The following is a 22,724-nucleotide window of genomic DNA, read 5'->3' as shown; positions in this document are numbered from 1 at the left end:
GACAAAGGAAGGATTCTTATTTTACAGATGGATATCTGAGACACAGAGACCAAGTGACTTGCCCAAGGTCCCTGGGAGTCGGTGGCAGAACTGGGAACTGAACCCAGCTCTCACAAGTACCAGTCCTGCGCCTCAACCCTTCCTGTGGTATCAGCGTGCAGAGGGGACTGCAACTGGTTACATCTGCAGCTTCTCCCAGCACGTGGCCTGCTCCCCCTCGCTTGCCTCTTGAGCGACAGGGGCCTGCATTCCCCCAGCGGCCCCCTTCCCACCACATCCTGCCCTCTCCTTTGCTGTTACAGCCTGGCTTTCCCCTGTTCCCATCCCATAATCCAGGCTGGAGCTCAGTGTCCCTCCCTTGCTCCGTGTCCAGTGACAGGAAGATTTTGGGGCTGAATTTGCCAGTTTGTGAGACCTGAATGTTTTGGGGTTTGACGGTTTTGACCGACTGGAAGTTTTTGGCGGGGTTTCGCTAGCCAGCCCAGCGGACGCTGAGCACCCAGCAGGGTGAGCGACCCATATAGGCAGCTCTGCGGTGAGGCTACAGTGCTGGGAGGCCCTTCACACAGTCAGCCTGGTCCTGCTGCTCCTGCCACCGCAAGGGCGTGATTCCAGTTCAGCTCCTGCAAAGAACCCTGAACATGGAGCTTCCAGCGCCCGCCCAGAACTCATTGCGGGTGAAAGTCTGTTAGGTGTGTCATGCAGCAGGTTCAGCCTAGACGAGCTTAATGGGCCCTTCTAGCTGTAAACTCCGTGGATCTATTACTGTGCAAGTTAAGCCACCCACCTACCCGGCGCACGGGGCTGGATGCAGGTGGAGAACGCATTGCACAGGCAATGGGAACCCACCAGCTGCACGGGGGGTAATGCAGGGCCGGACTGGCAGACGTGCAGAGCAGCCCCAGCTCCAGCTGGTTTAAGTGGGAGTCGTGAGTGTGCAGCGCCTCCGACTCTCAGGTTTGCATGTCCCAGGCTGGGCACCCAAAACCTGAGCGCCCCAAAACTGACGGGCACTTGTGGAAGTTGAAGCCAAAATGTGTTTCTGCATCAGGGATTTCCATTCATGTCTCCCGTGAATACACTTCTTACAGTGGGTCGCACAGGGTTTGTTGCTGCAGTAGGGTGAGCTCATTGCAGGCTCCCTGCATCCCTCCATTTGCCCCACAAGCTCCCTGCCTGCCCCATATCCCCCAGTTTCAGGAACTCCCTGCACTTTCCTCCAATCTCCCCTCTGCCTGGAGTTCTGTGGGCCCCCTCGCTGCTTCTTCTAGGGTCCCCCTTTCTCCCCCCCACCAGGGGCTCTGTCCCCCTTTCCCTGTACCAGGTCCCCCCAGTGTCCCCTACTGTACTAATTTCAGTGTAAGAGATTAATATAACCCTGTCACTCACTGCCCAACATGACACACTTTGTTCAGCAAGGTTCGGGGTTTGGTACACAGAGACCTCCACCTGCTTAGCACCAGGGCAAACACCCCATTGAAAAGCCTTTTCACCAGCCAACAAGATAATGCAGGGCCTTTGCATGAATGAAACTCATACCAGCATCAGGCTTTTTAGGTTTAGGGCACTATTTTTATCCGTCTCTCTGGTCACAGACTCACCTCAGTGTTTCAAAATATACATTACTGAGCAGCTAAGCCAGACTCGTATTAGACAGGAGTTAAAAAGGAGCGGGCCAGGAAAGAGAAGAAATAAGTTGGGGAAGGAAAAGAGCACTCAAGGAGGCATAGGTGGGTGACAAAGTCTCACATCCCAGATAGTGGCGGGGATGGAGCTGGAGCTGCTGGTGTCATCTGGGTCCCCCTCTCTGCCCGGTCCTGTCAGGACATCTCTCAGCAGCAGGATGACAAAGGCCCAACGATGATACAGTAAATCCCGGAGCGCTAGAGGACAGCAGGGATGGCAGCCATGACGGTGACGCTCACTCCTTCTTTCAGCCAGTCGTTGTCCCCTCACTTCGCCTCCATTAATGTTCCCCACAGAGTCTTTTCTTGTGAAGAACCTCACAGGGCAGTGATGGGTGGAATAGCCCATCTCCTCATTAGTTTGTCCACCAATCAGACCTACTTTCCGACACACCAATTTTGGTTCCCTGATTTCCAGTCTCTTGTTTACCAGGCATGATCTTAACACAGCCTTTGAGTTACGGCAGGAGGCCTTTTCGTTTGGGCTAATTCAGCCCTGTCCTTTCTGCACCTTTTCCCGTCAACATTTTTTGTTCTAGGGGATTGAAACATTCCATAAAATGTTCTCCACTTTCCCACGATTGAACTCACAATTAGGGGAAATTTGCAGGCCCAATAATTACAGCCTCCCTCTTTCCAGGGGCTCAGTGTATTCCCCTCTCCTCCATAGCAGCATCCCCCATTCACTCCCTGTGCCAGGAGCTCTGTCTCCCTTTGTGCCCCCTTCCCCACTGCCTCAGAACCATGGTCCTTCAACCTCCTCTGCCACCAGGGCATCTGGGTGCCCCTTTCCCACCTCCCCCACCTCCATGCCAGGGGCCATCTGCATTTTCCCCTTCCCCTATGCCCTGCTACTCCTCTTCCACACACTATTCTTCTTTCTATCCTTGAGTTAAGTCTGTCAAGGTACCAACCTGTTAAACTCTATTAGGGGGTTCCAGAGTAGCAGCCGTGTTAGTCTGTATTCACAAAAAGAAAAGGACGACTTGTGGCACCTTAGAGACTAACACATTTATTTGAGCATAAGCTTTCGTGAGATACAGCCCACTTCACCCGATGAGCAGAGATAAGCAGGTTTTGTTATGCTGACAGGTGTTAATGGGGCCATCAACCAGTTTGAGCTCTAGGTGCTGTGGCCCTGCTAAAGAGCTGGCAGGGGCTTCATGTGTTCCTCACTTTCCCCTTTTTGGTTTTCTGATTTCTTCCCAAAATCAATAGGGTCCTGGCTTCTGATGCCTAGAACAGTGCCTGCGATTTTGGAAATGACAGGATGCAGTGTTCCAAAGTTATCGTGTCGTGTGCCTTACAGACAGACAGATGGAGAAATGGTGTTGAGATGAGCCTTCACAAGCTCAGCCAACAAGATAATGCAGGGCCTTTGCATTACTGAAGCAGGTAGGATAGTTCATAATTCAATGCAACATTAAGGGCCCGGCTGTGCCCCGGGCTCCAGGCTGGCCTTGGGGCAGGAGGAGCAGGAGGGGGATGGGGGAGAGGTTGGGGCACAGTCTCTCCCAAAGCTCCAGGGACCATGCCCATTGCTCCATGCAGCGGTGGTATGCCACAGGGCCCTGTCCAAGGCTATGTTGCAGGGACGAATGCAGAGACGGTTTATGATTGCCACCTACGCGCCCTCTCCCCCCTCTCCTTCTGCAAGCCTCTGCATGAGGGGCTTACACACACGTGTGAATAGCTCTGTGTGGCCAGAGCTCAGTCTCTCTCCCCAACAGAAGTTGGCCCAGTAAAGATATTGCCTCCCCCACCTTATCTCTCTAATGCAATAAGCCAGTAATTCCCAGCTCGCCCCTCCCTCTGAGTTCTCCCTAACCTGGGCCCCCCCTGCATGCGCGGCCAGGTGTGACTCTCTGACCCTGCTCCCCTCCACAGCTCTCAGACTCCTCGCCCCCATCGCTCTGCAGCCGGCAAGACCCGTTTCCGAGACCAGTGGCTCCCAACCTTTCCAGACGACTGACCCCCTTTCGGAGTCTCATTTGTCTTGCGTACCCCCAAGTTCCACCTCACTTAAAAACCACTTGCTTACAGAATCAGACCTAAAAATACGAGTGTCACAGCCCCACTCTTACTGAAACATTGCTGGCTTTCTCATCCTTACCATATAATTACAAAATAAATCCCTTGCAGTATAAATACTGTACTTACATGTCAGTGTCTAGCACACAGAGCAGTATAAACAAGCCACTGTCTGTATGAAATTTTAGTTTGGACTGACTTCGCTGGCGCTTTTCATGTAACCTGCTGTAAAACTAGGCAAATCTCTAGAGGAGCTGATGTCCCCCCGGTCGACCTCTGCGTCCCCCTGGCTGAGAACCACTGTCCTGTGGGCCAAGCCCTCTGCCCTGGCTGCAGGCACGGTTCTATAAAGGGCCTTTTCCGGTCCCTGAAACAGCCCAGCTCTGGCCCGGGGACTTCTGGGTGTGAGCTCCCTCTCGGGCTCGCTCGACTTCCCGTCTCTGGTTACGGTGGCGAGGCTGGGGCAGGGGCAGGGGCAGGGGCAGGGCTTGGCTTGGCTCTGCCGGAGACAGGGCCCCAGGCTGCAGGGGGAGTTTTCCGGCTCTTGCAGCGGCGAGGAGCGGCTCGGCATGCAGGGAGGAGACGCCGAAGAGGCGACGCCAGCCGGGGCCGCTGTGCAGGTAGGAGCCAGGCAGTCAAATGCGCGGCAGCGGGGAGGCACCAGGCCGGATTCCGGGCCGGTGGGAACGGCTGCTCCTTCGGCTGTCGGTGGCCCTGCAGCGAGCAGGTCTGGCTGTGGCCCATCGAGCCCTGCCCCCGCTTATCAAGGGGCAGATCCCGTTTTCCCCAGCGCAGCCGCCTGGCTGATCTCCTGGCAAGGCGCTGTCTGTGGCGGAGCATCCAGCTGGAAAGTGGCAGTGGACCGCTCTGGGAGGGGCAGCCGGGACCTGACAGCCCCCCACCAGCCGCTTTCCACGGGGCTAGCGTGCTAAGGAGAAGGACTGGAGTGCTGGATGCTCACCCCGCAAAGCGCCTGGCTCTGATGGTGTTGGTGGAGGCGTGGGGGGGTGGGGTGGGGTGGGGTTAAATAAATGTTGCTTTGTTTGTTTCATCCAAATCTGGGCTCCTGCTGAACAGCAAAACTCTCCATTGACAACAGTGGGAGTAAAACGGGGCCTTTCGCTTGCACATAACAAGTTACCTTCCAACTTTTTGTTTGTTTGGGTGTCAGGACCCGAGGCTGCTCCCCACTCGGACATCAGGAGAGGGGGAGACTGTCACCAGAATGGTCCCACACCACTAGGGTGACCAGATGTCCCGTTTTTATAGGGATAGTCCCATTTTTGGGGACTTTTTCTTATATAGGCGCCTATTACCCCTGCCCCGTTTTTTCACAGTTGCCAGCCGGTCACCCTACACACCACCCTCTAGCGGGCATTTGAGCTCGTCCGTTTCATGGGGCGGTTCTCAGGCTGCATCACACTGTCGCAAAGGTTAGGTATCAATTCTAACCAACTAATGTCATGAAACCATTTCAGTTAACACCAGCTTGTGCAGCCCCTTTTCCTTCGAGAAATCTCAACACTGGCCTTAATCTACCCAGTGCTCTCCCTTCTACCCTGCTCTCTGTTACAAATACTGGAACATTGCCCTTTACCTGTCTTGGTGCAGGGACTGTCTCTGGGTCTGGATAGTGCCTTGCGTAACAGGGCTCCTGTCCCACTTGGAAGAAGCGGAGCAGTGAGCATATTGTAAAATCAGTATAGTTCAAAGCCCACACCTAATAAAGAAATGTGACAAGCCTGCCACAATGCAAAACATCATAGTGGTTATTTATTACATCTAGCAGAGTAACCTGCATTACACAACGCAAAACAAATTCAAGATTGCTCTGAAGGAAGCTCTCAAAATAACAACCTACTGTAGTGTAGTGGTTAGAGCAGTGGACTGGGAGCCAGGACACCTACCTGCTGTTTCCGCTCTGGTACTGACTTAATGTATTACTTTGATCAAATAATTTAGTCAAAAATGATATAAAGTGGCCACTGATTGTGGGTGCAGGTGTCAGGAGGTAGCTGCAGAGAAGGTGCTGAGTAACTCTTGCAATTCCAGGTCCTGGTGACATTTGAGGACATTGCCATCTATTTCACCCGGGAGGAGTGGGAGATGCTGGCAGAGTGGCAGAAGGAGCTGTATCGGGACGTGATGAAGGAACATTATGACAATCTGATTTCCCTGGGTAAAAGTCCATTTTCTTCTTATACTCTCTGAGCTTTGCAAAATTCATCCATGTGTTTTAAGGGTGGAGCTCACCTCCAGTCATGCATTTCCTAAATTGCTGGGCCTGTTAGAGTAAACCCCTAAGGAGGGTTTAAAAAAAACTGAACAGCTTTGTTCCTGTTTTCTATTTCCAGCTGTCATGTGTCCACACAAAAAGCAACCGTATTGTTTTAATCCAAAATGATGTGTATTTTAGATTAAAGGAAAATAGCAACAAGAAAGAACAAAAGGAAAGTCTCCATGAAAGAGCAAAGTGTGTGCATATAGTCTCTTCTATAAGCAAAATGGCTGCCTCCCCTGCAGAGAGGCAGAAGTCTTAGAAACTGAAAGGTGCCATACAAAGGAAAACAAAGCTGTAATGGTTTCAAGCTACATACACCAAGCCAGTTGCAGCCACAGCTTCTTGCAAGCCTGTCATTCAGAGGACTGGCCTCAAACGTGCAATGGGGGCCTGGACTGTAAACAGAAAGTTTTTGATTTTTTTTTTTTTTTTTAAAGTGATTTAAGGGCAGGGGAGGGACGTAACTGGGATCTTACTGTAAAGGGTGCATCCATTTCTAAGGAGCAGCTGGATGGTGGAAGGGGGAATACCTTGATATCTGTGCTTTAAATCCATTCATAATAAATGGCGCCTGTAGCAAAGGGAGGGAACTGGTGTCAAACCATTCACACGGCTTTGTAACCAGCATTCCATGGTGGCAATCCAAACCATAACATCCTCTGATCTACGTCCCCACAAACAGGCCATGCAGGCACCACGCCTGATGTGTTATCGCGGATCGAACGAGGGGAAGAGCCGTGGGTCATGGATCAGCAGGAGGAAAGAGAGAGGCTGGAATGCACCTTGCATGGTGAGAAGTTATAACCTAAACTGTGTCAGACCTGCTCTGACGATAGACCCCAGAGCTGGGGACAAGTGCCCCTGTCACAGGCTGCTGCCCCAGTCTCTCTCCCGCAGTGTTTTTATAAGCAGGGCTGTTCTGGCAAGTGTCAAACCCACAAACATGCATGCCCAGCTCACCCCCTTCACCAGCTGGCTCTTGGGCCCAGGATCAAGCTGGGGAGCTGGCAGCAGGCAGTACACTCCCAGGATTAATAGGGGGTTTTGGCAGAAATCTTGCTCCGGGTCAGAATCCCAACCAATCCTACTTCCCAGTGCAGTGTCGGACCTTCCCCCCCCCCCCCCGACTCCACACACAGGCCTCCCTGATCACTGGCATTATCACCTCCTGCATGCCTTTCAGAGGCCCTAAAATGGCAGCCTTTTATGTTCTGTCCCAAGGATTAAACTAAGTCACTGCTGGTGCAACTCCACTGAATTTCACCGATTGTCTTGACTCCCAGGCTCTCCAGAACCCTCCAGCCTTTCCCATACCTCTCTCAAAGCATTACCCTGGGGCCAGGCTCCAGCCAAAGCAGTAAGTGCCTGAGGATCATAGCAATGTAGGGCTGGAAGGGACCTTGGGGGGTTATCTAGTCCATCCCCCTGTGCTAAGGCGGGACCAAGTAAACCTAGACCATCCCTGATAGGTGTTTGTCCAACCTGTTTTTAAAACCTCCAGTGAGAGCGATTCCACAGCCTCCCTGAGTAAGGTGTTCTCGTGCTTAACTGTCCTAAGAATTAGAAACATTTCCCTCACAGTCAACCTAAATCTCCCTTGCTGCAAACTAAGCTAATAATTTCTTGTCCTACCCTCTGGGTATATGAAGAACAATTGGTCCCCATCCTCCTTCTGACAACTCTTAACATATTTGAAGACTGTTATTAGTTTCCCTCACCTCCCTGCCTCCCAGACTTCTCTTCTCTAGATTAAACATATCCAGTTCTTTCAACCTTTCCTCAGAGGGCAGGTTTTCTAAATCTTTGATCATTTTTGTTGCTCTGCTCTGGACTCTCTGCAATTTGTCCTTAAGTGTGGCACCCAGAATTGGACACAGTGCTCCAGCTGAGACCTCAAGCGTCCTGAGTGGAACAATGACCTCCCATGTCTTACATACGACACTCTTGTTAATACACCCCATAATGATATTAGCTTTTTTTTGCAACTGTGTCATATTGTTGAATCCTATTCAATTTGTGATCCACTATAACTGCAAGACCCTGTTCTGCAGTAGAGCTATTTAGCCAATTATTTGCCATTTTGAATTTGTGAATTTGATTTTTCCTTCCTCAGTGTAGTCCTTTGCACTTTTCTTCACTGAATGCCATCTCACTGCTTTCAGACCAGTTCTTCAATTTATCAAGATCATTTTGAATTCTAATCCTGTCCCCCAAAGTGCTTACAACCCCTCCCAGCTGGATTTCATCTCTAAATTTTAGAAGCATATTCACTACTCCGTTATCCAAGTCATTTAATACAATTATTGAATAGTACAGACCCAGAACAGCCCCTTTTGGATCCTCCCACTTATGATAGAGGTCTATACAATCATGAGTGGTGTGGAGAAAGGGAATAAGGAAAAGTTATTTATTTGTTCCCATAATATAAGAACTGGGGGCCAGCAAATGAAATTAATGGGCAGCAGGTTTAAAACAAATAAAAGGAAGTTCTTCTTCAGTCAACGCACAGTCAACCTGTGGAACTCCTTGCCTGAGGAGGTTGTGTAGGCTAGGACTATAACATGGTTTAAAAGAGAACTGGATAAATTCATGGAGGTTAAGTCCATTAATGGCTATTAGCCAGGATGGGTAAGGAACGGTGTCCCTAGTTTCTGATTGTCAGAGGGTGGAGATGGATGGCAGGAGACAGATCACTAGATCATTACCTGTTAGGTTCGCTCCCTCTGGGGCACCTGGCATTGGCCACTGTCGGTAGACAGGATACTGGGCTGGATGGACTTTGGTCTGACCCAGTGTGGCCATTCTTACATTCTTATGACAGCGAATCATTGATAACTACTCTTTGAGTTCAGTTTAGCAACCAGTTGTGCACCCATCTTATGGTAATTTCATCTGTACAACGTTTCCCTAGTTTGCGTATGAGAGTGTCATGTGGGACTGTGTCAGAAGCCTCACTAATGTCAAGGCATATCACATCTACCGCTTCCCCCCTATCCACTAGCCCAACTACCCTGCCAAAGAAGGAAATGAGATTGGTTTGACATGATTTGTTCTTGACAAATCCATATTGGCTGTTACTTACATTATTATCCTCTAGGTTTGAACAAATTGATTGTTTAATAATTTGTTCTGCTACCTTTCTGGATATCGAAGTTAGGCTGACTGATCCATAGTTCCCCAGGCCTCCTTTGCCCACTTTTTAAAAATAGGTACTGTGTTCACCTTTCTCCAGTCCTCTGCGTCCTCACCCATCCTCCATGAGTTCTCAAAGATAATCCCTAATGTTTCAGAGAGTGCTTCAACTGGTTCCTTAAGTACCATAGTGCAGTGGTCCCCAAACTTTTCAGGGTCGCAGCCCCCTTTGCCCCTGTCCACCCCCCTGGAGCCAGGGCCGGGAGCGGGGCCGTGGCTCCTAGGATAGGGTATGTGGACAGGGTAAGGGGGCTGAGATTGGGGCCACAGCTGAGCGTGGTTCCGGGACCAGGAACAGGGCCTGGGCCGGGCGCAGAGCCACGGCCAGGCGCGGGGCTGCGGCTGGAGGCGGGGCTCAAGCAGAGCTGGAAGCAGCGCGGGGCTGGGTGGTGCTCCCTCCCTGCCCGCCCTGGGAGTTGGCCTGGGCCCCGCCGCTCCCCTGAATTTTCCTTCATGTCACAGTTTGGGCACCTCTGCCCAAGGGTGAACTTCATCAGGCCCTGCTGACTTAAATGCATCTAACATCCAAATATTCTTTAACCTCTTCTCTCCCTATTTTAGCCCAAGATCTTTCCCCTTTATCATAAACATTAATTGTGTTAAGCACCTGCTCACAATTGACCCTTGTAGGAATGTCCCATTTTTAGGGGTGTCCCCTGTCATTGAGGATGAGATGATTCTGCCATAGAAACCCCTCCCCGACTGCCTAGGAGCAGTGGTGTTGTCAGCAAAACATGAAGTAATGTCTGGATTCTCCTCTCCAGAGGGTGCAGGCCTGAGCAGAACTGAGCAGCAGCAGCAGCAGGAGGAAGGTCCTGAGAACTTGGAGCCACACGGGACTTTACCGAGTAGGTCGGAAGAGAGAGTTTTCCAGAGCCCCGACCGGGAAGAAACTTGCCAGAGGCAGCGCAGGTCGCTGAGGCTGCAGCTGATCTTGGCGGGGAATGAGCCAGCTACCCCAAGGGACTGCGAAAGGGGTGGCCAGGAACCTCCGAGGCTCCCTGCGCAGGGAAGACCAAAGACGAGTCAGAGCCCAGCTACGTGTCACATGTGTGGACTTGGTTTCAAGGGAGAGAGAGCCCTTAGCAGACACAAACGCAGCGTCCACAAGATAAAGGATCCACACCAGTGCCAAGTGTGTGGGAAGTGCTTCCGGCTACGGCAGGACCTCAGGAGGCACCAGAGGACCCACACAGGGGAGAAGCCCTACCTTTGCACTCACTGTGGGAAGAGGTTCAGCCAGACCGCCAATCTCTGCACCCACAAGAAGATGCACAGGGGGGAGCGGCCATACCCCTGCGCCATCTGTGGCAAGAGCTTCCGGCAGAAGCAGCAGCTGGTGTCACACAGCCGGATCCACACGGGGGAGCGGCCCTACCCCTGCACGCAGTGTGCCAAGAGCTTCCGCTGGAAGCAGGCGCTCAGGGTCCACCAGAAAACCCACGTGGGAGAAGGTGGCTCTGAGGGGAGCCAGGCCAAAGGGCGGGCCTTCACCTGCCCCAAGTGCAAGGCCGTCTTCACTCACAGGCACGACTTCCTAACGCACCGGCGAGCGCACGCCAGCGAGCGGACCTACCAGTGTGCCGACTGTGGGAGGTGCTTCAGACAGCGGCAGCAGCTGATTCCGCACCGCCGGATCCACACCGGGGAGCGGCCCTACAACTGCCCGCTCTGCGGGAAGAGCTTCCGGCGCAGGCAGGAACTGACCACGCACCAGAGAATCCACACGGATGAGAGGCCCTTCCGCTGCCCCGAGTGCCCGCTCAGCTTCAGGGAGAAGCAGAAGCTGAGGAGACACCAGAGAATCCACACGGGCGAGAGGCCCTATGCCTGCTCGGAGTGCGAGAAACGCTTCCGGCAGAAGCAGCAGATGGTGTCCCACCTCCGGATCCACACGGACGAGCGGCCCTATGCCTGCTCGGAGTGCGGGAAACACTTCCGGCGGAAAGACTCCCTCGCCAAACACCAGAGAACCCACCAAAGGGCGCAGACATAGGGCTTGTCTACACTACCACTTAAGTCAATGTAACTGAGTTGCTCGGGGATGTGAAAAAGCCCCCCCCCCACACACACACACAAGCGACGCAAGTTACATGGACTTAGCACGGTGTGGACAGCGCTTTATGTCGGCGGGAGACACTCTCCCACCGACATAGTTTCCTCCTCTCGTTGAGGTGGAGTAATTACACCGACGGGCGAGCGCTCTCCTATGGCACAGTGCATCTTCGCCGTACGCACTACAGCGGCGCATGGTAGTGTAGACTAGACCATAGTCAATGCAGTCGTCCTGCCCCAAACTCCCTCCTCACTTCCCCCGTTGAGGGGAAACTGCTTCCACAGGGACTCGGAGAAACCACCCCCGGAGCCATCACCCCTTCATAGCTCCTGGCAGAGAATGGAGGGGAAGAAACACGACAGACACACACTCCACCCCGGAGAAGGTGAAGGAGCTTCACCTCCATTCCCTCAAAGCAGCCACAGTCTCACGGCACTTATTGTTTCTTTGATGTATTTGAATCATTATAGAGGGCCTTGTCCTTCCTGTGAACCCCCATAAAGCCCTTCTGTTCTCTCCTCTGTGTAGTTATCCTAGGACAGGCAGGATTTCCGACCTCTCTATATTTCACCGGCCCCGTAAAGGGCAGGACGGTTGGGTGTCTGTGAGGTGCCCTGTGTGGTGGGAGAGGCATATGCAGGTGAAAACCATGACATGGTGCAGTAGTTTAATGGATTCATGGTGCTGAAGGCCAGAAGGGACCATTGGATCATCTAGTCTCACCATCTGTCTAGCACAGGCTGTTCAGTTTCACCCTGTTACCCCTGTATTGAACCCAGTCTCTTGTGTTTGACTAAAGCATCTTCCAGAAAGGCAACTGTGATGCCAACAGACCCTGGTCATCGGCGGGCGGGACTGAACCAGGGACCTCTGGAGCTTAGTGCATGAGCCTCTACCACATGAGCTAAAAGCCAGCTGGCTGCTAGCTAAGGCTGTAGAGCAGACTCATTAATTTCTCTCTTTCTAAGTGGTCTAGGTGCCACTAGATGGGACACAACACCACACCCAGGAGGTGTGTGGGTTACACAACCAGTCTTGATCAAGAGATGGAGAATCCGCTCTTTTTGCTGGTAGTTTGTTCTGATGGTTATTCACCCTCACTGTTAGAAACATGTGCCTTATTTCTAACTTGCCTTTGCCTGACTTCAGCTTCCAGGTCTTGGTTCTTGTTGTGCCTTTCTCCGCGAGATGAAAGTGCTCTATAGTGCCTGGCATTTTCTCCCAGTGAAGGTACTTCTATATTGTGATCGTAGAATATCAGGGTTGGAAGGGACCTCAGGAGGTCATCTAGTCCAACGCCCTGCTCAAAGCAGGACCAATCCCCAACTAAATCATCCCAGACAGAGCTTTGTCAAGCCTGACCTTAAAAACCTCTAAGGAAGGAGATTCCACCACCTCCCTAGGTAACGCATTCCAGTGTTTCACCACCCTCCTAGTGAAAAACTTTTTCCTAATATCCAACCTAAATCTCCCCACCATTACTCCTTGTTCTGTCATCTGCTACCACTGAGAACAGTCTAGAGCCATCCTCTTTGGAACCCCCTTTCAGGTAGTTGAAAGCAGCTATCAAATCTCCCCTCATTCTTCTCTTCCGCAGAATAAACAATCCCAGTTCCCTCAGCCTCTCTTCATAACTCATGTGTTCCAGTCCCCTAATCATTTTTGTTCTCCTCTGCTGGACGTTTTCCAATTTTTCCACATCCTTCTTGTAGTGTGGGGCCCAAAACTGGACACAGTACTCCAGGTGAGGCCTCACCAATGTCGACTAGAGGGGAACGATCACGTCCCTCGATCTGCTGGCAATGCCCCTACTTATACATCCCAAAATGCCATTGGCCTTCTTGGCAACAAGGGCACACTGTTGACTCATATCCAGCTTCTCCTCCACTGTAACCCCCAGGTTCTTTTCTGCAGAGCTGCTGCCTAGCCATTCGGTCCCTAGTCTGTAGCGGTGCATGGGATTCGTCCGTCCTAAGTGCAGGACTCTGCACTTGTCCTTGTTGAACCTAATCAGATTTTTTCTGGCCCAATCCTCTAATTTGTCTAGGTCCCTCTGTATCCTATCCCTACCCTCCAGTGTATCTACCTCTCCTCCCAGTTTAGTGTCATCTGCAAACTTGCTGAGGGTGCAATCCACACCATCCTCCAGATCATTTATGAAGATATTGAACAAAACCGGCCCCAGGACCAACTCTTGCGGCACTCCACTTGATACCGGCTGCCAACTAGACATGGAGCCATATCACTACCTGTTGAGCCCGACAATCTAGCCCACTTTCTATCCACCTTGTAGTCCATTCATCCAGCCCATACTTCTTTAATTTGCAGGCAAGAATACTGTGGGAGACTGTGTCAAAAGCTTTGCTAAAGTCAAGAAACAACACATCCACAGAACCAGTTATCTCGTCATAGAAGGCAATTAGATTAGTCAGGCATGACTTGCCCTTGGTGAATCCATGCTGACTGTTCCTGATCACTTTCCTCTCCTCTAAGTGCTTCAGGATTGATTCCTTGAGGACCTGCTCCATGATTTTTCCTGGGACTGAGATGAGGTTGACTGGCCTGTAGTTCCCAGGATCCTCCTCCTTCCCTTTTTTAAAGATGGGCACTACATTAGCCTTTTTCCAGTCATCCGGGACTTCCCCCGATCGCCATGAGTTTTCAAAGATAATGGCCAATAGCTCTGCAATCACATCCGCCAACTCCTTAACACTCTCGGATGCAGTGCGTCCGGCCCCATGGACTTGTGCTCGTCCAGCTTTTCTAAATAGTCCCGAACCACTTCTTTCTCCACAGCGGGCTGGTCACCTCCTCCTCATGCTGTGCTGCCCAGTGCAGTAGTCTGGGAGCTGACCTTGTTCGTGAAGACAGGCAAAAAAAGCATTGAGTACATTGGCTTTTTCCACATCCTCTGTCACTAGGTTGCCTCCCTCATTCACTAAAAGAAAAGGAGTACTTGTGGCACCTTAGAGACTAACCAATTTATTTGAGCATGAGCTTTTGTGAGCTACAGCTCACTTCGTCGGATGCATACTGTGGAAACTGCAGAAGACATTCTATACATAGAGACCATGAAACAATACCTCCTCCCACCCCACTGTCGTGCTGGTAATAGCTTATCTTATTTATTACTTACTCTATTACTTTAAATAAGCTATTACCAGCAGGACAGTGGGGTGGGAGGCGGTATTGTTTCATGGTCTCTGTATGTATATAATGTCTTCTGCAGTTTCCACATTATGCATCCGACGAAGTGAGCTGTAGCTCACGAAAGCTCATGCTCAAATAAATTGGTTAGTCTCTAAGGTGCCACAAGTACTCCCTCATTCAGTAAGGGGCCCACCCTTTCCTTGACTTTCTTCTTGTTGCTAACATACCTGAAGATTGTTACTCTTACTACTTGTTACTCTTAACATCTCTTGCTAGCAGCACCTCCAGGTGTGATTTGGCCTTCCTGATTTCACTCCTGCATGCCTGAGCAATATTTTTATACTCTTCCCTGGTCATTTGTCCAATCTTCCACTTCTTGTAAGCTTCTTTTTTGTGTTTAAGATCAGCAAGGATTTCACTGTTAAGCCAAGCTGGTCGCCTGCCATATTTACTATTCTTTCGACACATCGGGATAGTTTGTCCCTGTAACCTCAATAAGGATTCTTTAAAATACAGCCAGCTCTCCTAGACTCCTTTTCCCCCTCATGTTATTCTCCCAGGGGATCTCCTGCCCATCAGTTCCCCGAGGGAGTCAAAGTCATGTCACTTCTCAGTCTTCTTTTTGATAAGCTAAACAGATTGAGCTCAAAGTCTCCCATTGTAAGGCATTTTCCCCAGCCCTTGAATCCTTTCTGTCTGTTTTCTGCACCCTCTCTAATTTTTCAACATCCTTTTTAAAATGTGGACACCAGAACCGGATGCAGTATCCCAGTACTAGCAGTCTCCTCAGTGCTGAATACAGAGGTAAAATCACTTCCCTACTTCCCTGTTTGCACACCCAGGATCACGTCAGCCCTTTTTTGCCACAGCATTGGACTGGGAGCTCGCATTGAGTTATTTGTCCACTAGGACTCTAAAACTTTCCAGATTCATTGCTTTCTGGGACAAGTCTCCTATTCTGTAGGGGTGGTCTGCATTCCTTGTTTCTAGATGTATAACTTTGGATACTTGTGGCACCTTAGAGACCAACCAATTTATTTGAGCATAAACTTTCATGAGCTACAGCTCACTCACGAAAGCTTATGCTCAAATAAATTGGTTAGTCTCTAAGGTGCCACAAGTACTCCTTTTCTTTTTGCGAATACAGACTAATATGGCTGTTACTCTGAAACCTGTCATAACTTTGGGTGTGGCTGTATTAAAATGCATTGTGTTGAATGGACCCATTTTACCAAGCAATCCAGATTGCTCTGTATGACTGCCCTATCCTAATCATTATTCCACACTCTGCTAATTATTGTGTCACCCTGTCCAGATCCCTGAGGAACATGTTAAATAGCACTGGGCCTAGCGCCAATCCCTACAGAACCCCACTAGAAACACTCCCCTTCAGTGAGGATGATTCACCATTGATAACTACTTTTTGAGCTCTGTGAGCTTGTCAGTTCTTAATCCTTTTAATTGGTGTTTTATGGCTATCGTACAGTGCTAATTTTGTAATCAGAATGTCATGTGGTACTAAGTCAACCCCCTTACAAGTCTATTATATGTAGAATTAACTTTGTCAACCAAACATGTAATCTCATCTGAAAATGACATGGTTTTTTAACAAGACCTATTTTCCATAAAACCATCTTGACTGGAATTAATTATATTCCTACTATTTAATTCTTTATCAACTGACTCCTGTATCAGCTTTCCCAGTATTTTGTCCAGGATTCACATTAGACCACCTGGCCTGTAGTGCCCCAGGTCATCCTACTTGCCTCTTTTTTGAATATTAGCACAACGTTACCACTCCTCCAGTCTTCTGGAATTTTCCTGGTATTTCAAGATTTATTAAAAATTAACATCAGCGGACCAGACTTAGGTCTCTTGGGTGCAAGTTATTTTAAAATAAGCAGGCCTAAATGTTTATCCCTAGGAGATATTGTTTAACATCCTCTTTTGGTTACTAATGGATTGCAAAGTACTCCATCATCCTTTCCAAATACAGAACAGAAATATTTATTAACACTTCTGCCTTTTCTGCATCGTTATTAGCCATTTTACCATCTCCATCTAGTAATGAGCCTATACTATTGCTAGAATTTCTTTTGTTCTTAATACACTTAAACTCCTTATTGTCCTGATTCGTGCCAGCTATGGATGTTTCCCAAATGTTTCTAGCTTCCCTTATCAATTTTCTACACTTCATAACTTCTAATTTGCATTGATTGCTATCTAGTCCCCTTTTTCCCATTTGTTATATTGTATTATATTGGCTGCCTTCTATTCACCCCTGAACCAGGATGGCCTTTTAGCCAAAGTCGTCGTCTTTTTTGATTGTAGAATTGTGGCTTTTTGGCCAACTAATAAACTCTTCTTAAAGAACTCCCAATTTTCCTTCATGCTTTTCTATCTAAATTTTTCATCACAATCAATTTCCTTTAGTCTAGGGAAAATTAGCCCCTTTGAAGCACCAAGCATATATATTACTAGTTGGGACTGTAATGTGCATGACCAGGTGATCTTATTGTTCCCCTCATCCCCACATCTCTGTCTTCCCTCCTATTGTTTTTTATACTTTATGTTTTGTTTCCAATTAGATTGCAAGCTCTTTGGGGCATGGACTCTCTCTGTTTGCATAGCCCTATGCACAGCGTGGCCTTGATCCGGACTCCAGCCTCTGGGTGCTACCACCTTACAAATAATAATAATGAAAAGATGATTTCTCCAATGTAATCTGGAGGTCAACACTCATTTGACAGAAAGCGTCAGTCTGGCAGAGCTGTGCAAAACTGGTGAGAAATGTCTCTGTGAAATCTTGCAGAAACATTTTTGTGTGATCTTGGGCCTCTTATATTTCACTTTTCCACTCATCCAGATCATATCTAAATATTGCTTTTTCTTTCATAAAATTTAAAAAATGTTTTAAAACCTTTCTCTTCTATCCACCATCTGAAACTCTCATCTGTGCTCCAATATTCTCCAATCCTGATTAGTACAGTCGTCGTTTCCACAACGCCTTATTGGCCCTTTCCAATTCATCCAAAATGCAGCTGCTCTGGGCCGGGAAGCCATGGAGGAAAGCACTGTCTTCGCTTCTGGAAATGATCACGAAATTGCCAGAGTACTCCTCAAATATTAAAATACAGGCCTTGCAAGGAGCTTTTCATAGTGGACAGGCTTTTGGGAGTGCCTATAAATTGTGAAATCCTGGAGCTGCAGGAGTATGAAGTAAATATGCCTCAGCTACTTCTGGAGAATAAGACAAGTGACGACAGCAGCTTGAGAGAGTGATTCTAGATGGGTGGCCAGCTAGTGAAAGGTCAGGAAGTTCCAAGCATTTAATGTAGTTGGAATCAAAGAGATGAAGTTGTTGCATGTGACTGGATTCTGTACAGAGGACACCATGCTAAGCAGATGGATGGTGTCCTCTGGGCAGTGAGTAGTGGGCAGTGAGTAGAGCCTGATGTAGCTTGTCTGGTCTGACCTCCATCTAGATCATAAATTTACGAGCTGGCTGTATTCGTGGGCAGTGGGGGTTTTGGGGTGATCTGTTTTATTTGTGTTTGATCTTCAAAAGGAAAAAATAGGAAGATTAACAGTGCCCCTGAAATCAGCAGATCCTGATGCTTGTCATGTGTCATGCCATGTATTCTCTTTTGTACTCGATTGGGGCTAGGAAATAAAAATCGGGCTCTTAGCGCAGTCCTGTGTGTCTCGTTTATAACAGGAACAGCGCCCTCCCGGACTGCAGCCTTGAGACATACATTTTAGCTGCACAGCCTATAATAAAGAATAGTTCATGAATGGCCCTTCAGTTGGGCCTATCACAAGTGAAAATATTTGTATCTATGTTTGCAGTGGGATTTTAGCCATGTCGGTCCCAAGATAGGAGAGGGACAAGGTGCTCACGAAAGCTCATGCTCAAATAAATTGGTTAGCCTCTAAGGTGCCACAAGTCCTCCTTTTCTTTTTGCGAATACAGACTAACACGGCTGTTACTCTGAAAGGTGGGTGAGGTGAGATTTCTCCCAGCAGTAGAAGTTAGTCCAATAGAAGGTACTACCTCACCCACCTTTATATCTCTCCAATATTTGCAGCTCTCTTTTATCCGTGTCTCTGTGTAACACAAGTTGATCATCAGCTGGGTGTTTATCAAGTTCAGTTAATTCCACCTTTGGTTAGTTCCCTTCATTACTGCAGAAGACAATCGACTCTGTGTATTTGTTTAACTTGATTTTACAATTATTTATATACAAATGATATGATTCAGGCTGCCTGGGAGAAATTTATGGTCTGAACTATTCCTGGTACTTCAGGAGACAAGGAAATTGTAGGCATAGACGAATAGGTGTTTCGTATATACATAGGTTATATGTACACTGCAGCTTAGCGTAGACAGACCCACACTACCTCGGTTCGAGCTCGTGGGCTAACAATAGTCAGGGGAGCACAGGATAAATCCATGCAGACCCCCTGGGTATGTACTCAAGTGGTTAGTCCAAGCTGCCACCTGAGCTATCCCTGGCTGCGAAAGCTTCCCCCTGCTGGGAAGTGTGTCCCAGCTGCAGTATACACGCACCCATAGATTTTAACATCAGAAAAACTCATTATGAGCATTAAGCCCGATCTCCTGCATAGTACAGACCATGGAATTTCAATAATTTAGTTCATTTTTCCATGTTGTCTCAAGTGTTCTGCATCAAAATAAGAAACAAAGAAATTAAAATACAAAGCAACACGTGAAGGGGGGCTCAGTAGATCCAGAATGAGCTAAAGCGTTTCTCACCCCTTGGTCAGCAGTTCAGATCCAGCTTAGGCCAGTATGGAAGGGCATTATTACTATGTGACAGTTGCCACAGGTGCTGGAACTAGGGGCGGGTGTTGCAGCACCCCCTGGTTTGAAGGGGTTTACAGTTTGATTCAATGGCTCTCCGCACCCCCACTATAAAAATTGTTCCCGTGCCCCGATAGTTGCTGTGTGAATCAGTGTTGCTAACTTGTGTGATTCTGCTATAAATCTTTCAATATTTGGTGGTTTTTCTAGAGCTCCAGCTGCTGGAATCAAGAGAATAGGTGCAAATTGCAGTGTTCATTTAAAAAAAAAAAGAAGTTTCTCACCCTCATGGTTGCAGGGAAAAGCTTGAAAACATGAAGTAGGTGTAACTTAAAGGCTCACAAAACAGAAGACAAATAAAAAGGACTTAATTTTTAGACTCTGCCACAGACTTCCTGTCTGACCTTAGGAAAGTTACTTAGCCTCTCTGTGCCTCAGTTTCCCATCTGTAAAATGCGGATAATAGCACTGCCCTACCTCACCGATGTGTCACGAAGATAAATACATAAAAGATTGTGAAGCGCTTTGAGCTCTCCTGATGAAAAGTGCCATAGAAGAGACTGATTTAAAATATAATAATATAATAACTATCATGATTTTTTGGCACCTGACTCATGATTTCTGAATGCTTGGGATTGCCCACACTGTTTGATGGTCCCAGCCTAGATCCATTAGGTATATAGCCACACTGACTAAGTAGATTAAACTAGGAGTGTGATCACCTCTTTCAGGACCTGCCATGGTGGGTCTCAGTGTTATCCGTCATTGTGGCATCTTGTGGTGATCATAGAATCTCAGGGTTGGAAGGGACCTCAGGAGGTCATCTAGTGATAGGACACAGCAAGAAAAAGAGAATGGGGACAAGAGGCAACATGCTTGAGGAAGGAGTTCCTGTCCAAAGGAGGCCTGAGCTGAAGGCGGGCCATGTGGGGGTCCCCGGGCACATCTGCAGTGCTCCGTGCCCCCACTCCTAGAAAGGCTGTCACTCAGACAGGGCCCCAGCGAGTATTTCGCACTGATGCACAAACCCAATTGAAGTGGAGGGAATAAAGGGACTTTTTCCACCCAGAAATGTTTCCTGCCTTTTATGCAAGCTTCTGAATGTGGCTGTCCTTCCTTGGGGGCCTGGAGGATGGATGGAGGCGGTAGGAGGAGTGGCTCCTTTTCCCCTCTTCTCCAGAGAAGTGGGAGCTGGCAGGTTGGCTTGGGTGGCAGGGGACAGATCTTCTGCTGGAGGAGTCAGACACAGGTGGACTCTTTTTCCCTCTGACAGGTGCTGCTGCTGTTGGCGGGAAGGCCGAGTGCCCCAGAAACACTCCAGCTCCTCCTGCTGCAGGTTCCCAGTGATGGGAAGAGCTGAGTTCCCCTAACCCAGCTCCAAGGAGATTTCCTTCCACGCTTAGCGGGGGAGCTGCTGTCCCCCTGTTTGTTTATCCACTGGGCTGAGCTGGGAGCTGGGCCTAGACCTGTCATCAAAACCAGCACAAGCAGCCGGAGTGGCCACCGTGACAGGGTCTGCAAGCTGGCAAGGCCCTCCCACTGCGGAGGAGTTCCTCCAGCCAGGGCCAAGGCCGGGGAGACTTGTGCCACCACTGCCCGTGCCAGGGCTCAACAGGACGTGCTAATCTCAGAGATCTCCTCCACCAGCTCTTTCAGGGTTCTTGGGTCCAGGCCTGCTGATTTAAAAATGCTTATCCCTAGGAGATGTTCTTTAACATCCTCTTTGGTTACTAACAGACTGGAAGGTACTTCATCATCTGCATGTGATCGAGTACATCACCCTGCTCCTTTCCAAATATGGAACACAAATATTGATCCTTTTCTGTATCACTATTAACAGTGTTATCATCTCCATCACGACAGGTTTCAGAGTAGCAGCCGTGTTAGTCTGTATTCACAAAAAGAAAAGGAGGCCTAGTGGCACCTTAGAGACTAACCAATTTATTTGAGCATAAGCTTTCGTGAGCTACAGCTCACTTCATCGGATGCATGCAGTGGAAAATACAGTGGGGAGATTTATATACACAGAGAACATGAAACAATGGGTGTTACCATACACACTGTAACGAGAGTGATCAGGTAAGGTGAGCCATTACCAGCAGGAGAGGAAAAAAACCTTTTGTGGTGATAATCAAGGTGGGCCATTTCCAGCAGTTGACAAGAATGTCTGAGGAACGCTCAGGGTGGGGAATAAACATGGGAAAATAGTTTTACTTTGTGAAATGACCCATCCACTCCCAGTCTTTATTCAAGCCTAAGTTAATTGTATCTAGTTTGCAAATTAATTCCAATTCAGCAGTCTCTCGTTGGAGTCTGTTTTTGAAGTTTTTTTTGTTGAAGAATTGCAACTTTTAGGTCTGTAATCGAGTGACCAAAGAGATGGTCATGTACGTTGGTCAAACTGGACAGTCTCTACGTAAAAGAATAAATGGACACAAATCAGATGTCAAGAATTATAACATTCAAAAACCAGTCAGAGAACACTTCAATCTCTTTGCAAAAAGAAAAGGAGGACTTGTGGCACCTTAGAGACTAACCAATTTATTTGAGCATAAGCTTTCATTGGTTAGTGCTCTAAGGTGCCAAGTACTCCTTTTCTTTTTGCGAATACAGACTAACACGGCTGCTACTCTGAAATCAGTCTCTTTGGTCACTCGATTACAGACCTAAAAGTTGCAGTTCTTCAACAAAAAAACTTCAAAAACAGACCCAACGAGAGACTGCTGAATTGGAATTAATTTGCAAACTGGATACAATTAGCTTAGGCTTGAATAAAGACTGGGAGTGGATGGGTCATTACACAAAGTAAAAGTATTTCCCCATGTTTATTCCCCCACCCCCACTGTTCCTCAGATGTTCTTGTCAACTGCTGGAAATGGCCCACCTTGATTATCACGACAGAAGGTTCTTTTCGCCCCCCCCCCCCCCCGCTGGTAATAGCTCACCTGAAGTGATCACTCTGGTTACAGTGTGTATGGTAACACTCATTGTTTCATGTTCTCTATGTATATAAATCTCCCCACTGTATTTTCCACTTTATGCATCTGATGAAGTGAGCTGTAGCTCATGAAAGCTTATGCTCAAATAAATTGGTTAGTCTCTAAGTTGCCACAAGTCCTCCATCTCCATCATTTAATGTGCCTATACCAGTTCTAGGATTTCTTTCATTCCTAACACATTTAGAAAACCTCCCGTTTATTACCCTTAGCTCTGCCAGCCGTGGATTTTTCCCTGATGTCTTCAGCTTCCTTTATCAATTTTCTACACATCCTGAATTCTAATGTATATTGATTGCTATCTATTTCCCCTTTTCCCATTTTTCATATATTGTTTTTTATTTCTAATTGCTGCCTTCACTTCATCACTGAACCAGATGCAGTTCGCTACCTCAGCACCGAGAAGAGATCTTGTTTAAGACTGCTTTGCTCTTATACAGCACCTGATTTCTCAGGATCTCAAGCTGCTTTGCCAACACTGACGTGCTACACCCCTCAAACCTCTGTG

The 22,724-nt window shown here is 48.4% G+C and overlaps 1 protein-coding gene across 3 annotated transcripts; it reads left to right on the top strand.

Annotated features, from left to right (window-relative positions):
* The first annotated feature begins 4,184 nt into the window (after window positions 1-4,184).
* Window positions 4,185-22,720, top strand: LOC140905780 (uncharacterized). Of its 3 annotated transcripts, XR_012156941.1 has the most exons (6): window positions 4,185-4,336; window positions 5,769-5,895; window positions 6,680-6,787; window positions 9,954-11,630; window positions 16,984-17,178; window positions 22,594-22,720. XR_012156941.1 is itself a non-coding variant. In XM_073329253.1 (4 exons), the coding sequence occupies exons 1-4, from the start codon at window positions 4,286-4,288 to the stop codon at window positions 11,183-11,185; spliced, it is 1,518 nt and encodes a 505-aa protein (XP_073185354.1). In that variant the 5' UTR covers window positions 4,185-4,285; the 3' UTR covers window positions 11,186-14,234. The 3 variants fall into 3 exon arrangements, 1 of the variants encoding a protein (XP_073185354.1); XR_012156940.1 differs by lacking the exon at window positions 22,594-22,720 and having other exon boundaries at window positions 16,984-21,094; XM_073329253.1 differs by lacking the exons at window positions 16,984-17,178; window positions 22,594-22,720 and having other exon boundaries at window positions 9,954-14,234.
* The last annotated feature ends 4 nt before the right edge of the window (window positions 22,721-22,724 follow it).

The sequence above is a fragment of the Lepidochelys kempii genome, chromosome 2 (assembly GCF_965140265.1).
Source record: "Lepidochelys kempii isolate rLepKem1 chromosome 2, rLepKem1.hap2, whole genome shotgun sequence".
NCBI classification, from domain to species: domain Eukaryota; kingdom Metazoa; phylum Chordata; order Testudines; family Cheloniidae; genus Lepidochelys; species Lepidochelys kempii.
The sequence above is the reverse complement of the archived record's forward strand: the minus strand, read 5'-3'. Positions and strand labels throughout refer to the sequence as shown.

Coding starts and splice junctions, on each gene's coding strand:
- LOC140905780 (XM_073329253.1), top strand. CDS start 4,286: ATGCAGGGAGGAGACGCCGAAGAGGCGACGCCAGCCGGGGCCGCTGTG. Junction 4,337..5,768: donor CAGCCGGGGCCGCTGTGCAG/GTAGGAGCCAGG, acceptor TTGCAATTCCAG/GTCCTGGTGACATTTGAGGA. Junction 6,788..9,953: donor GCTGGAATGCACCTTGCATG/GTGAGAAGTTAT, acceptor TCTCCTCTCCAG/AGGGTGCAGGCCTGAGCAGA.